Source organism: Amblyomma mixtum, chromosome 2 (genome assembly GCF_055824585.1).
Source record: "Amblyomma mixtum isolate Tamu chromosome 2, ASM5582458v1, whole genome shotgun sequence".
Lineage (NCBI taxonomy): Eukaryota > Metazoa > Arthropoda > Arachnida > Ixodida > Ixodidae > Amblyomma > Amblyomma mixtum.
Genome location: NC_143013.1, coordinates 230,358,008 through 230,373,510, shown reverse-complemented (window position 1 = coordinate 230,373,510; position 15,503 = coordinate 230,358,008). Strand labels below are relative to the sequence as shown.

Sequence of the window (15,503 nt, the reverse complement as noted above, 5' to 3'; positions counted from 1 at the left end):
GTTGCGTAAACTCGTTCGCCAGGGCCGGACGCGATGATTCACTCAGTCGTTCGGTCTATAACGGGGGGCGTAATATGCAAACGGTACTTTTTCAAAAGCGAATCGCAAATACGAACAGTGTAGCTTTGCTACCGAGACGAGTACCAGTAATTTAGGTAAAGGCCGAATTGAATACGAATAGTGTGGCTAAAAACCGAATCGATCAGGAGGAGGCAATGAGCCAAATCGAATGCGGACCGAATATTCGTGCGGATGTTCTCTGCTTGCGCGAATATTCGTTCTAGACGAATATCGGCGGCGCTGTCTTACGAAGTGCTAGCTTATAACTGCCACAAGATCCAGCATTGGTCTCCACTAACTCCAGATGCGCACGAATTCAGTATATTATCTCTAATAGCCGTGTCGTATACGCATAGTAAAACTGCCATTTCCTACTGCTAATGACAGCAAATAAGCTAGCTCCACATCTCGGTAGATGAGAGGGGCGAGAGCGATGATCCGTGGTCTTCCAGATCGGGCACCGAGGCAGGTTTTGCTGAACCTGTCCGAACACTGCCGCATTGCGTCAGTCGTTGAGGCAGTCTGTGAACATTACTAGCAACGCTGTCGCAGGAGTGGCTCGCACTGCTGCAGCGTGCTGTGCGCCGTCGGAGTGGCCCTGTCTTTGAAACAGTCGCCCGATAAATCTGCGGCGCGCCGAATTAGAATTTGGCGCCACTTATTTGGAAGCTATATTCGAACACTCGAGGAGAACATATTCGGTTATTTTGGAATAATTTCGAACATGCGCCGTCTGATTCCTTAAGCGAATGGATTAGGAAGGTTTTCAATTTAAAATGGTTCGAAAATGTGCAACTGTCCCACAACCCCAGTTTGTAGTATACAGTACAATAAAAGACCCATGGACACGGTCCGTCCAAGGTTGACCTCTTAGCAAGTCGCGCACCTGCAGCTGTGACGAGCCGATCACGAGCGCTGTTTGTCTGCTGTTTGCTAATACTGGCGGTGCAACCTGCGCGTGGTACGCATATGCGGCAAAAACAAAAACGGGCAATTATTTTTGAGCGTGTGACTTGGTTGAGTCAACACGTTGCGCATGTGCGGTGCTTTCGAAGCGGTCCGCGCTTGCCAGCTCGTGGGGAGAGAGGGTGGGCGGAGGACTGTGGGCTGTAGCGATGATCAGATTGCCCTGTCTAGGTGGGCTAAAGTTGTTAGCATTCTGCTGCGGAAAACCTTTTCCACCTACTCACCGCCACCCACCTTTGCCCGCCTGCGCCCTCCAGAGAAATTCTGACGCGCGTGTGAAGCCTCGGCTTGGAGTGAAGGCATTCATTACAGTAAAAGTATATATCAAGTAATCATTCGAGCGTAAATTCAGCTCCTTTCGCAGAATTTCCGCACCAAATGTGGCCTATGTCCCGAAACTTTTTTGGTATAGGCTAATGTTGTTTTACTCGTTAATATCTTATCGCCTCGAGTTCTCTGCACGCGTTGAGACGTGGCCTCCTGGGTCCTGGATTCGCGATGCCACTTGATATCGTGTCCATTGCACTGAGCCAAGTCAGGGTGATGTTTTATAATTTCGTTCAATACAAAGGGTCATCTGCATCACGGAGAGCTCTACGGCAAGGATTCTTCAAAAGTGATATGCGCGTGCGTGCGTGCGTGCGTCCGTGCGTGTGCGTGTGCGCGTGTGTGTGTGTGTGTGGGGGGGGGGGGGGGTGGAAGGTGGGGTGGCTGAGCTGTGAATCGAGCGTGACTCCGTACCACAGGGATGTCTCGAGGGCAGCACTAACAGCTTTCGCTGTCAGATTTATTCTTCGTGTTCTAAATGACAGAGACAGCCTTCGAGTCGCGTTGTGCGCGGTCTGCGATGATGCCGGCATTGCGGAAGATGTTGGAGGCTTTTCAAACCGAGTGGCGCTTGTCGACGAGGCGAACAACTTCCTACTCATAACGAGTCTCTCCTGTGTTCGCTATGCCACCTGGCGTGCGTGGCGCTGAGGTAATCAGGCCTTCATTTCCAGGCGGCACCTGTGTGTGGCGACATTTCCGAGGGCGCACACGCAGGCTTCCGCGTGGGTGTGGTGGCGTGTTAGGGCCATAATTTTTGTGCGATGCAATTTCTCCGTTCTGCGTTGGCTTGTGTAGCGTGTTGAAACCGTGCGCTTCTGCATTGTCTGCTGGCTAACGGAAGTGTCAAGCAGAGGTGTGACACGAAGGGGGCGTTATGCCTCGAGGCTGAGCCGGGATGGGGGATGACGTGACCCAACGTTGAGGGCGCTTCCACTACGGTGTGTCGGGCTGGCTTTGTACCGCTATTGCTATCGCTTGTGCGCCACACCCCCTCCCTTGAGGAGTACGAGCAGCTATAGGGTGGCAGTTTTCTTTACCTACGTACGAAGAAGCATTCGTAGGGGCGAACAAAAAACGAAAAGAAAGGGCAGACCGGGCTCAGTCCTTTGTCATGCACGAGACGCGTTATTCGGTTGCACCTTGACCCGCCGCCGCGGTGGCTCAGCGGTTATGGTGCTCGGCTGCTGACCCGAAAAACGCGGGTTCGATCCCGGCCGCGGCGGTCGAATTTCTTTGGAGGAGAAATTCTAGAGACCCGTGTACTGTGCGATGTCAGTGCACGTTAAAGAACCCCAGGTGGTGGAAATTTCCGGAGCCCTCCACTACGGCGTCCGTCATAGCCTTAGTCGCTTTGGGACGTTAAACCCCGTAAACCAAACCAAACCAAGCACCTTGACCCTCCCGTGTCTCCTGCTGTCCGGTCTCTTGTGCCCGCGTATTTCGCACCATCCGGCTACACATATCAATCTACCCCTGCTCTGCAACCGTAGCGGCGTTTACATCACGGTGTTGAGTTGAGTTGAAAACCGGTTACTGGGTTCATGTAAATGCGGCAGAGTCGGATCCGGGAGTCGAGGGAGCGAGTCCAGTCAACTCCGTTGCAGGGGGTGGGTTGACTCGCTCCACTCCAACGGCAGTTGGCATGTAAACCGGGTAGAGTCGAAGAGTCTGGTTAATGAGAGGGGAGATGATAGACGCAAACCTGTCTTTCGCTTCTTTCGACACAGCAGTGCCGTGCCGCAATCTTGGAGGCTGCCACTGCCCTCACCCGCTGCGCTGCTCGACGCTTGGTGTCGCTGCAGTTGAACCGGTCTCCTACTTGTTGTTGCAGTGCCGTACTTTTTGAAGCTAGGTCAGAGTGTCTTAGAACGCGCAGCTACAAAAAGAAATTTAACGAAGAAGATGACGCATATGCAGTGTGTGGTCGATCTGTGAAAACAATTGAACACCTCATACTCTAATGTGATGGTATCCATCCGGATGTCGATGCAGGCACAGTCACTCTTCCGGAGGCCCTAGGGCCTCAGGAAGAGGCCCTAGATAACAATGGCCCTAACAGAGGCCCTAACAGAGGCCCTAACAGAGGCCCTAGATAACAATGGTCATGTAAATAAATCTGCAGTGGAAGTTAGCAAAAAGCGATTGGAGGATTGGCGGCTGAAAATCAGAGATGTGGAATAAGGTTAGAATTGTAGGAAACCGTAGGTAAAGAAGGTGGCGGATCTTAATGAGAATTGACAACACGGTTGAACAGAAACTAATAAAGAAAGAAAAGCTGAGCATAGTGGCAATTGCCACCACCCCGTTTCAAAGGGGGCGCTCCTATCCATCCATCTATCTCGACTCGCTAAAGCCCAGTTCATGTAAACACGCGGTGGTCGAGTTGGGCTGACCTTGCTCAACTCGATCCCCTGACTCGACCCGCCGCTGTCGGGTTCATGTAAACGAGGCTGGTGTGGGGAAAAACGGAGCGTTCCGCGTTGCCGTAAGGAAGGGAGCGAGCCCCCGTTGCGTGCTGGTGCACGGCAGGGCGTGCCGTCTGGGCCGTCGATATAGTTGCCGCCGCTGTTTTGCAGGGACTGTCGCAAGCAGCCCGAACACGCTCGTGAACGGAAACGTGTTGCAGCAACGCGTAAGGGCCCCTTTCGCATGTGCACGTTATAACTCCTGAGGAAACTTTAGCTCCGCATGCATCACGACAGCGAAGAAATATATTCCCGGTTGCGTCATGGCCGCCGCACCAACGCTGGTCGCGTGTTGGTTGGAGGGACGACAGAGAAGGAAGAGAAGCATTGTGCGCCTCTGTGTCGCCAGTCGTGGAGCCTGCGCGGCTGCGCGGTGCTATGAGGTACACCATTGTGTGGGTACTTCTCAGTCATGTCGGAAGAAAAAATTGTTTTTGGAGACAGGAAACGGCGCAGTAATACAGGATATTTAAAATTTCGCAAATGCGCTTTCCCGTGTAACTATGTTAACAAAGACAAGACAGCCCACTTCTCTATTCAAAAAAAAAAACTGCGTGGCGCACAGGACAGACGCTAAGGGTGTGGACAAAATGTAAGAAACGCATTTTGGAGAAATGAAACCAAAAAAAAAAAAAAAACTCTTTCTTGCTTTAAGTTCGAAACGCATGGTCAGCCATCGTGTCTCGGGCAACAATTTTATGTGGAAAAGCGCACTTGCGAAATTTTGAATATCCTTTATTGTTTCGCATATCTCGGCGGACACCCGAACCGCGCCGTATGGGAAGGGAGGAAGGTAGGAGCGAAAGAAGAAAGGGAGAAAGAGGTGTCGTTGTGGAGGGCTCCGCAAATAATTTCGACCACCTGGGGATGTTTAACGTGCACTGTTGTCGCTCAGCACACGGGCGCCTGGTTTATTCCAGGCACAGATCCGCAAAGGATGGCGATCGTAGGACAGTTGGGGAAGCCTCTTGCGGGTATGTTTTTACTAGCCGCACAGCTGAAAGATGTCGAGATCCCCCTCCCCCGGCCTTTGGAAGAGTAAAAAAGTCTCTCTGCGTGCGTGTGCGTGCGCGAGCGCTTAGCCACGAATATATGAAGTGAGCGGGGAACAGAAATAACGATACATAGAAGTGCAAGTTTTCTTTTGTTCCCCTCTTCTTTTGTTTGCATATTCTTTGCGAAATAGAAGAGCCGGCAGTCAGCGATGTGTGTCCGGCAACTTCTTGTCCCTTCTTTTGCACTTGTTATTCCTGACATTACGGTGTGCACAGGTTAGTGCACTGTGAGGAGGAACACGTTTCCGGCTTTAAAAAAAAAAAAATCCTCCAGATGTATGCATGAAAGGCATACTTTTTTTCTTTTGGTCTAAATAGTCTCTCCCTGGGCGGATAATTCCCGCGAGGCATATTAAACTTCAGAAGTCTAGGAGTAACAACAGCGCACGTTCCTATTTGCGAACCTATACTGTCCCCTTTCGTACCGAAACTACACCGGTACCAGTCTGCCAAAACGCTCCAATTCCGACTCTGCACCGCGGCATGCTTCCGCGCTGTCGAGGTGGCAGAGGAACGCGCTTTCGCAACTCCTCGCCTCCGTCGACCACGAGCCACGTTCGCAGGCTGCTTCCGGCCGTTCGTATCTGTCTCATCGCTCGTTCCGCCTGTGTCGCCTATCTTCTTTCGCCCGTTGTTCGCCCCCTCCTAATTGAGGAGGAGGGGGAGGGGGGATGAAATCACTGGTAGAAAGAGCGCGCTCGCTTGTGGCGGTAATAAAGAGGTTGCTCGGTGATAAGTGGCTTCCCAGGAAGCCCCGCTTTGCCTTCCGGGAACCGTGTCGACCCGGTCGCCCTCTCGGCCCAGTGTGCGCGAAGAACTCGATCGGGCTCTCTCTCTGCGACGCGTGCTGTGACGTCAGGCGACGGCCCGGGTCGCGAGCACGTGCTCCGGGGGGTCACGGCGTGTTTCGCCTTTGTCCGTTATACAGATGAAGCAACGGGTTTTCTCTCTCTCCTTTTTTTTTTCTCATGCCCTCCAGAATTCACAGAAAGTGCTTTGCTTCGCAGCTCCTGTGCTTTGTTGTTCACGCTTAACAGGGACGAACAATAAGCGGCAATGCGCGCCGTTATGTTTGTCGCCGGCCACCTGTGGCCCAGGCAAATAGCGGCGCCCGCGAGTTTACGGTGTTCGTTATGTTGTATCAGGTGCTCCCTAGTCACCCGATATAACATTTTCCGCGACGCTCCCCGCGCATAGGCAGGCTCGGTGATCAATAGTGGCGTCTCATTACAGCCCTCACTCAACGTGGTGGCTTATACCTATAGGGCCCTTCTTTTTTCTGGTTTTGTTTTTTTCTGCAGTTCGAGGGTTAAAACATCGGACGATACTTTTCGTGTTCACTCAGGTACATATCGGGTTGTTCGGTAAAAAACTCCGTAGTTCATGTTTTTCCGGAGTCATTTTTTTTTTTTTTTTGCAGCAGAAGACAGGTCACTACAACAGCTCGTTTGTCTGCTAAAGTTTGGTTTGGCTTATTGGGGTTTAACGTCCCAAAGCGACTCAGGCTATGAGGTACGCCGCAGTGGAGGTCTTCGGAATAATTTCGACCACCTGGGGTTCTTCAACGTGCACTGACATCGTCTGGTAAAATCCCCTGTTATGTCTAGCATAAGTCTTAACATTGTATCTAACGTTATCATCTGCTGCCAGCACTTCCTCGTCCGGGATGCACCTAGTACACTGCGGCAACATTTTTTCAACGTCGGTGGGATCATTTTCAACGCAGAAGAGCCTTGCAGTAGGATGTCTTTGGAGTTGGCAGCGCTTGAGACAGACGTTTTTAGCACACCGGTTTACTGCCTGGCCGCACGCATATCACTGCCCGTGCGCGGGAGGCGTTTGGCCACATCTTTAACTGGCGTGACTTTCGCATCCCTAATTGCACCTTGTAAAAGGCTTCTCTTTTCTAAACTGCCGGCATATTCGTTCTGTAATTTGAAAATGAAAATTGGTTTTGTGGCAAGGAAATGGCGCAGTATCTGTCTCACATTTCTCGGGGGACACCTGAACCGCGCCTTAAGGAAAAGGGGTAAGGTGGGAGTGAAATAAGAGAGAAAGAGGTGCCGCAGTGGAGGACTCCGGAATAATTTATGGAATAGTTTATTGGGGTTTAACGTCCCAAAGTGACTGAGGCTATGAGAGACGCCGTAGTGAATGGGTCCGGAATAATTTCGACCACCTGGGGATCTTTAACGTGCACTGACATCGCACAGCACGCGGGCACCTCTTGCGTTTCGCCTCCATCGAAACGCGGCCGCCGCGGTCGGGTTCGAACCTGGGTACTCCGGCTGAGTAGCCGAGCGCCCTAACCACTGAGCCACTGCGGCGGGTGTAATTTGTCGCGCGTGGCGGCATTTGTTGTTAATTTTTTTTTTTTCAGATTATGTTTGACTGAGGTAATGGCCTGATTAAATCAGAATTATTAGTAATCTTAGTCGTCTGCGGCTACGAAGATTCAAAACAAGGGGGAGCTGCCGCGGTGGCTTAGTGGTTATGGCACTCGGCTGCTGACCCAGAAGACGCGGGTTCGATCCCGGCCGCGGCGGCTGAATTTCGATGAAGGCGAAATTGTAGAGGCCCGTGTGCTGTGCGATGTCGGTGCACGTTAAAGAACCCCAGGTGGTGGAAATTTCCGGAGCCCTCCACTACGGCGTCTCTCATAGCCTGAGTCGCTTTGGGACGTTAAAAAACCAAACCAAACCAAACCAAACCAGAGGTAGCTTATACGCAAAGGAAGAAGCGAGATGAAGCAGAACCATTGCTTTGTGTGCCGCTTGTTTTGGCTCTTCGTAGCTGCAGACGATGCAGATTTCTTATGTTTTTAACATAACCAGGAAAGTACCAGGTGCCACCGCAGGCGGCAAAATTACAGCCTGATTATCCGAGGGGTTTAGCGGAAGCAAACCTTTTACAAGGTGCAATGTGTACAAGGTGCAAGAAGTTTCTCATAACTTTACACAGTTTTTTAAATATACGCCTTTTAAGTTAGAAGGGCGCTTTTTTCGGCATTGGACTGTCAGCGGTGTAGTACATCAGAATACAGCTGAGATGTGCTAATTGGCTGGCTGGTTAACTAATATTGAATAGTTAACTTTTAACTATTACCGTCAGGCTCTTCAATTATTGAGACGCGTGCAGCCCATCGTAATTAACATCCATATCAGTTTTTAGAATTTCAAAAACACGGCTACCATAGGTGCTGTGGCCCGACAAATTTTGGCTACATTCCACCGAAAGACATGCGCTTTCTAGAGGCTTGCAGGCAAACTAGCCTCTCCAGTGTACGTAACTCGTCGAAATGGCCAAAATTTGTCGGGCCACAGCGCCTATGGTAGCCGTGTTTTTGAAATTCTAAAAACTGATATGGATATTAATTACGGTGGGCTGCACGCGTCTCAATAATTGAAGATCCTGACGGTAATAGTTAAAAAGTTAACTATTGAAAACTGATTAAGCAGCCTGTTATGTCTTAGGTGTATTCTGATGTACTCTCGGGGACAAAAGCTTGCAGCGCGATTTCTTGGAAAAACGTCCTCCACCTCGCTACCCAGTCGCCTGATATTGTTACCAGAGGAAGGAGCATTTAGGCCTTCAATACCTTCATGCAATATCAGGCGACTGGGTAGCGAGGTGGAGCTAAACAGTGATCGTTTTTCCAATAACTCCTGTCCCGCAAACTTCTGTCCACGATAGTATCACACCACTTACCACGTTATGGTGAAAAAAAAAAAAGAAAAAGAAAGCTTTTTTAACCTAAAAAGCCGATTAAAAAAAAAAGACTGTGTAAAATCTTAGGCGAAACACCCTGTACGTTCTGGCGATATATACGCGATTGCGGGGACCGGGTTCCCGCGGTCTGCCGTGTCTTTCCGACAAGTATATCGCGCGTGTTCGGTGCTAAAAGTGCTTGGCGATGACGTTCCCGCCTTCTTCCCCCCCCCCCCCCCCCCCTCCTCTGTCCAGGCCTTCCGGATGATCCACAGCCCGGACACCTCGCCGGACTGACTGGAGGAGTCGGGCGACAGCCGCCTGCTGATGCTGCCGCTGATGCCGTGCTGACCACTTCTTCTGTCTACCACGCAGGAGAGGGTGTCACCGTTGCCTTAATCACCGCCCAGCTACGCGCGGGCCTGTACATACCTGTGTAGCTTTGTGCCCCAAGGTGCAGACCCTTCAGCTGTATAGCACCTCTTGACCAGGCGCACCGCTTGCATTGGCTCTGTGCGAAGGGTGTGCGGCCCTCCTCACCCCCCCTCTCCCCAGCTGACGAACGTCGCCTTGTTCGCTGGGCGACCAGGTTCGATTCTTTTATTTCTCACCTATACCGATCGTTACTGTATGTTACCCTTTTAGCTAAATGAGGCCATCGCTAATGTCATGCTGCGTCCAGAGCCGTGGAATCTTTTGAATGTTGCCGCAGCTCCAGCGGTTCGGGTGGACAGGAAGGCTAAATTATTTTGTTCCACTTGTGTTCGATTGTGTGGCGAGATTTTACAGCCAAGATCTGATTTAGACTGAATTAAGTGCGCCACAACGGATAGGATCCTCAAGTGGTGAGAATACATAATACAGACATTGCACCGGTGAAGTACGTTACGACCAGTGATATTTATGTGTGGACAACGCGTGTGCGTTCATTTCCGGTGAGTTGCACGGCGGGAACCCGGACCGTGCGACTAGTTACTACGCGTCTCCCATGGAACTTTTGCATGCCGACGTAACTGTTTGCCAACTGACTCGCGCATGCCGTATTGGCCCTGTAGCATTTGGCTTCGCGAGCAACAACGCGACGGTTTTAAACTCTACCTCATAATCGTGCCCGGTGTTACCAAATCGTCTTCTTTCATTGACCTGATTTTTTTTTCTTTCGTTTTCCGTATCGAGTGCAGCTCGGAAGAGCGACTGCTGGAATGGACGACAGGATGGTATACGGTGGCGGTCTCGTTGGCGTTTGCTTCGAAGGAACCACTGGCGTTTTCCTGTTCGGCTCCAGGTCGGGTTGGACGGCCTTTTGTGTGGGGACTGCGTAGACGCGTGATGTTTTTCTTCTCCTCAGTCGGGGCGGTTCGGAGCTCCTCGAGCATTGACGCTGCGTCGCTCCCGTCAACGAACTCAGCTGCAGTGCACAGGATGTCGTGGATGCCCCTTTTGGGAGCTTGTGCGCGTTGTTATACTTCCGTGTCGTCCGTTGCTCGACAGGCACTCGTCGTGTTGTCGAAGGAATGCGGCCGCAAGCGTATACCGTCCCAGCAGTGCGTAGCCCCCACTCGATCAAAGACAGCTGTGGGTTTCTGCATTCAGATAGAGACAGACCTGTCGCCATTGGCCTATACGGGATGATTGCGCAGACATGCTGTAGCGGTGGTATACTTTTCCAAGCTTCGTCTTAAAGGGCCACTGACCAGGGTCCGGACATTTTTGAAAAACAAGCCCACTGCATAGATGAGGCATCGAAGATAACCTCTGCAAAATACTAGAGCCATGCGCGCCCCGAAAAGCTGCGAAAATTCAAATCAAAGCCCGTTCGTTCTTTCCTTCCTTCAAAAACGGGCCCCGCCCACTACTCTGCACCCCGCTGACGTCAAGGGTGGCTACTTTCGCTAAAGGCACTCCATTGGTGCATCGTTCTGACTGACGGGAGAAGGTTGGGCGTAGCCTTGGCGTCGCGTCGTCTGCACAAGGCTTTCCGCAGCGCCTTCTGTTCTGGCTCATGCCTCCAAACCCGCATGAAGGAAAAAAAAAAAAAACTGCGGAGGGAGCGTGCGGCGACAGCCTTGAACCCTTGCCATAAAAAGTAAAAAATAGTAAAACTGAGGGAGTTGGTTCGCCCCCCCCCCTCCCCCCCCGCCGTGATCACGTCACGAGAAGCTCTGCGTGCGCGCTCCCTTCTCAGTTTCTTTTCTTCTATGCGAGCCCCCCAAAACAAGGTTTTAATTAGTAGTGCAGCAGAGCCTTTCCCTCGCTCGTCCACTTGAGCGCTCCGCATAGACACCGCTTATCCTCCATGCATCTTGCGTACGCCCTGACTCCAATGAACGACATGGGCTTCGGAGCGGAGAAAAGACACAAACACACAGAACACAAACACACATGAAGAAAAGCAAACGGGCGGTTGCCGGGTCCGCACTTCGCCGTGTGTTTCGAACAGAAACGACTTCCGCCCATCCGCTCGTGAAACGGTGGGGAGGCCTAAAAAAAAAAAATGAAAAGGTGGCTCGCTAACTGGGAATGACAAACAGATGTATGAAAGGGTGCGCTCGCTAACAAGTCTAGGTGGTCGAGCCGATCGCGCCTCTCGATCGTTCAGTGTGCGGAGAAAATGCGACGACGCTGTTTCAGCCCCAGCAGCAAAAACCAAGAAAAGAATTCTATTGAAGGCGGGGCCATGACGTAGCCCCGTGACGCACTCCACAGACACCACGCCTCCGGCTTACGTCGGAGAAGGAAGGGGTGATTTTGCCTTGCCGAGCCTACTCGACGAGGAGCGGGAGAGAAGAATTTCGAGGAGGGAATGGAAGGAGAGGAGGCTCGCTGAAAGAGAGGTAGAGAGTGTCTGCTGAGCTGGGGTGGTCCGTGGCCCTTTAAAGATTCGCTAGCTTCCTCGTTTATGTGTGTACGTGTGTGACATCGACCCGCTACGACTTCTCATTCTCGCATACATCGAAGGCAGATGTGCCGGAGTCGTTCGCCATAGTTCTCTTACCTTTATCGTTTTTAATTTTGGCAGGTTTCGACGTGCAGGCAGTCTGCAGCCTCTTCGACTGCCGGCCAGTTTTGTTCCCATTTGACTCGCCCATATTGCACTTGGCGCCTCGGAGCTGGAACCTGTCTTCAGCCCCCCCCCCCCCCCCCCCCCCTCGTGGTCATGGCTTTGGCGCATGCGCGTGAAGCGGTTTTCCTCGTTTCCTGTTTTCGGGTGTGTGAGCGTGCGACCTTGTTCGCCAGGTTCGAGCAACTGTCGGCGTTCGATGAACTCTTTCTCCCTTTAGCCTTATTCATCGCATATAACCGTCACTCTCTGAGTCACCTGTGTTAATCGTTTTTGTATTCGCGCTTCATTGCCGCCATAAACCGGAGCCCCCTGCTCGCTTGGCATTGAACCTTATCGGCGGAAATAAGTTCACGCCGGCGTCGGGAGTTAAACGGGGTGTTTCAACTCGTGTTTATGAAGGGGCTCGTAAACGGGGCCGTGAAAAGTACTCGACCCGGCTTCGTTTGCGCTGTTCCACTCTAGTTCGGGGGCTCGCATCAACGAGACTCTCGAAAGGGGAATTACTCGGGTAATGTACGATGTATAGGCCAAGCAAGCCCTTTGTTGCTTGCAGCCCATAGACACTTTCACTGTAGCGGAAACGTACTAGCGTTAAGACTTATCCCTGCTGGGCATGGACACTATAGCCAGGTGGGCCAGCGCACGTGGTCAGTGCGCATGCGCCGTATACGCACCCTATTGGTCCTGTATGCGTCTACGCTTGTACGTCCCAGCCACAGTGAAACTATGTTACCGCTTCAAATCCGTTGTCTTCGCATTGCACAAGCGCACTTTACACACACCTTAATTTTTTCTCACGAAGCAACATAAATCGACACACGAGCTATGCAGACAAGTGGTCACGACGAACCGCATCTTATTTTATCTCCTAAATTCGACGCACTAAGAAAAAAACATATCTCACGGTTTTACGAACCGCAGCGGTGGCTCAGTGGTTATGGTGCTGGCTGCTGACTCGCAAGACGCGGGTTCGATCCCGACCGCGGCGGTCGCATTTCGATGAAGGCGAAATTCTAGAGGCCCGGGTACTGTGCGATGTCGGTACATATTAAAGAACATCCAGGTGGTCGAAATTCCCGGAGCCCTTCACTACGGCGTCCCTCATAGCCTGAGTCGCTTTGGGACGTTAAACCACCAGAAACCATAAACTATTTTACGATGAGCGCATCCGGTTTCACCCAGTCTTGGTCCTTGGAGAGAGTTGTTGCATCCTCTGTTTTTAAGTTTCTGAACGAATCAAAGCTCCTAAATAAGTTACATTTGATAACTTCTTCCTTCTCTTTCACAGAACAAACAGAACTTACCTCGAGTTTGGCGCATGATAGCCTTAGTCGCTTATGTGCCAGTGAACACAACCTCCGTAATAATTGTTGCTTTATTTCATAATTTTACTGAAGACCGCAAAGCCGTGGTTCTTGCTGTTGTGGTCAGATTGACCGGGTTCAAGTACGAGAAGGAAACTGAACGGACTCCTCCCCTTCAGAGAGACATGGGTGCCTTCTTGGCTTTTTGTTGTTGTTTTTACCGATGTGACGCTCGCAGCCTTTGTGGAGCCTGCGCTTGCTATCCGAATGCCGATCGGTGATATCGTTCTTCCAGTGCGACAGATAAGGCAGTACCAGAGAGCGCTTATCTGGTCTCCATCCCGTGTCTGTCATTGCGAAGGTCGTTCCCTCTTGTCAAGGCGCAGTCGAAGCGTCGAGACGTCGGGATGGAGAAACTGCTGGCCTTTCCATTTCTCACGTCACAAACAATGCCCTGGGTACCACCCACCGCTGATAAAGGTTCGTGTAGTACTACAGGAGCGCCTGCTTATCCGGGACTGCGCTGCTTGAAAGCACTATCGCGGGGCTGGCCGGTCGATGGTCACGTGTTGTTTGTGCATGCCTGACGTGGGCGTTACGGTGGCAGTCAGCCTTCCTTTTGGTCGGGCGCTGTTAAACTTCATAGCGGATCTCGTGATGCGCTGGAATCGCTTCGTTATAGCCGTTGTTTTCTAATTTCAGTAATTTCACTAGCAGTTTGGTGCATAAGGTTACGATTTGCTAGGAATGGCGTCTGATTCGTCGTCTGCGACTTTGTTGTTGACAGCTTCGTTATATGGAGGTTTAACTCCGGTAGGGACCTGTGGAAGATAGGCTGTCCAGTCCATGTTTGGAACGTACGTGCGCAGTGCTAGCGCTCGTTTTCACAGCGCATGCGCAGAGAACTCGGAGCCCGTGCACTGCAGAAGGCCGCCCCATGTCGCTGTTGGGTCGTCTGCTTAGTGCAGAACTGTAGCGCCGCTAACGGTTGTCCGAGTTCCCAAAAGGAGCCATCTTGTCGTACTACATTCACTGAGCGTATTTGTACGAGGTTTTCGTTTTGTCTACAGGCCGATAGGAAGTCCTTTTGTGACTCCGTTCATGTTTGTTCGACGGCGAAAAACGTTTGCATTGCTGGAGCGGTGGCGACATCGAGTGTCAGAGCCTCGCTGCGGTTAATTTTTGGCTTTTAGCTTTTGTTTTTATGTTCGTGTGCGATAAAGTGAACTCGCCTTTCTGGTTCAAAAGCTGCCTTAATATTTGCACGTAACCCTTCATTTTCTGTTTCATTGAATGATAAAAAAAAAACGCCTAACATCATTTCTGTGCACTTGTGCAAGGGACCGATTGTGGCGCCATCTGTCCTTAATTGTTCGCACTTTTCTAGCTCTTAATGAGAGCGCCATTCCCGGTGAAGAGAGCCTCGTCATTAGATAAGGGCACTGCATCAGTCAAGGCTAGCTTCAGTTGGTCCTGAGTGTCCCGTTAGGTTATTATCGAACATGCAGACGGCGATGTATAGCACCATAGAAAAAGGGTATTGCGACCCGGAAGACTGCGGATCGCAGCTCGACGCAGAAGTAAGAGAGAGTGACAGTTTGTTCTGATCGCAGACAATGTTCGTGATAGGCCACAGGCCAGAAAAATAAAAAGAGTGTAGCTTGAAAGTGGCTGTGGCCTTTACAGAAACCTCGAAAAAAAAAAAACTTCGTAATATAAAACGAAAAAAAAATTCTTGGCGCCGTGCGGCGCCTGACCGCATGCGTACTGGTTCAAAGTTTACTTCAGACAATCTGACACCCGCGCAGGAGAAAGGCACGAAGTCGTTTAGGTGCCTCTTTCTCCTGGAGCGCCTGTCACTCTAAAACGGAAAAAAAAAAAGTAAAAATGGAGCGCTTCTCCTCTTGCGCACTCTCTTGTATGAAAGGGAGCGAGTGCGCTAGAGGACAGCTTATACTTTCTTTTTACTCCCGGAGAGGCGTATTCGTGTTTAAAGTACAGCCTGAAAAAAAAAAAAAAAGCATTTCAACCCACCACCCTTGTTCACACACGCGCGCATTTGTGAGGACTCATTCATTCGTCTCGAGTCACTTTTGTTTTTGTTTGTTTTTTCGCGTGAATACCGGGTCGTGCGAGTGTACAGGAATATACCATAGCAGAGAAGTGATTTACTGCTGTTGGAAAGAAAGTCGCTCGATATGTGGTTAATGCGCAGCGGTCGCTCCGTGCAGTGCGTTCGCGTATAGCACCGCACATTGTCATGTCACTATTGCTGTAGCGGTTCTAAAGGCTGCGGAAGGCTCGCCAGCGTCGGAGCTGAGAATTTGAGGTGGCATTGTTGCCTGATGCGAGCTGTCGGAGCGCTTGATGCCGCGGAGTCAGTGGGTGACCTTAGACGGAGTGCCAAGATTATCCGACGTCCTCGCCGTGTGTGTCTGTCTATAGGAAACTGTAGCGGCCGAGATAAGCGAGCACAGATTACGTCACACTGAGATACGGGAAGTTCCGAGAAACCGCGATAGCCGCCGTCAGATGTTAGTCGAGAGCGGCT

General features: G+C 51.2%; 1 protein-coding gene across 1 annotated transcript in view; it reads left to right on the top strand.

Annotated features, from left to right (window-relative positions):
- The window catches only part of LOC149362880 (zinc finger FYVE domain-containing protein 21-like), a 35,654-nt gene extending 25,392 nt beyond the window's left edge, over window positions 1-10,262 (top strand). The window contains exon 6 of the mRNA XM_089573309.1: window positions 8,840-10,262. Within this exon, the coding sequence (XP_089429435.1) occupies window positions 8,840-8,881 (42 nt within the window). The 3' untranslated portion in view covers window positions 8,882-10,262. The remainder of the gene's footprint in view (window positions 1-8,839) is intronic.
- The last annotated feature ends 5,241 nt before the right edge of the window (window positions 10,263-15,503 follow it).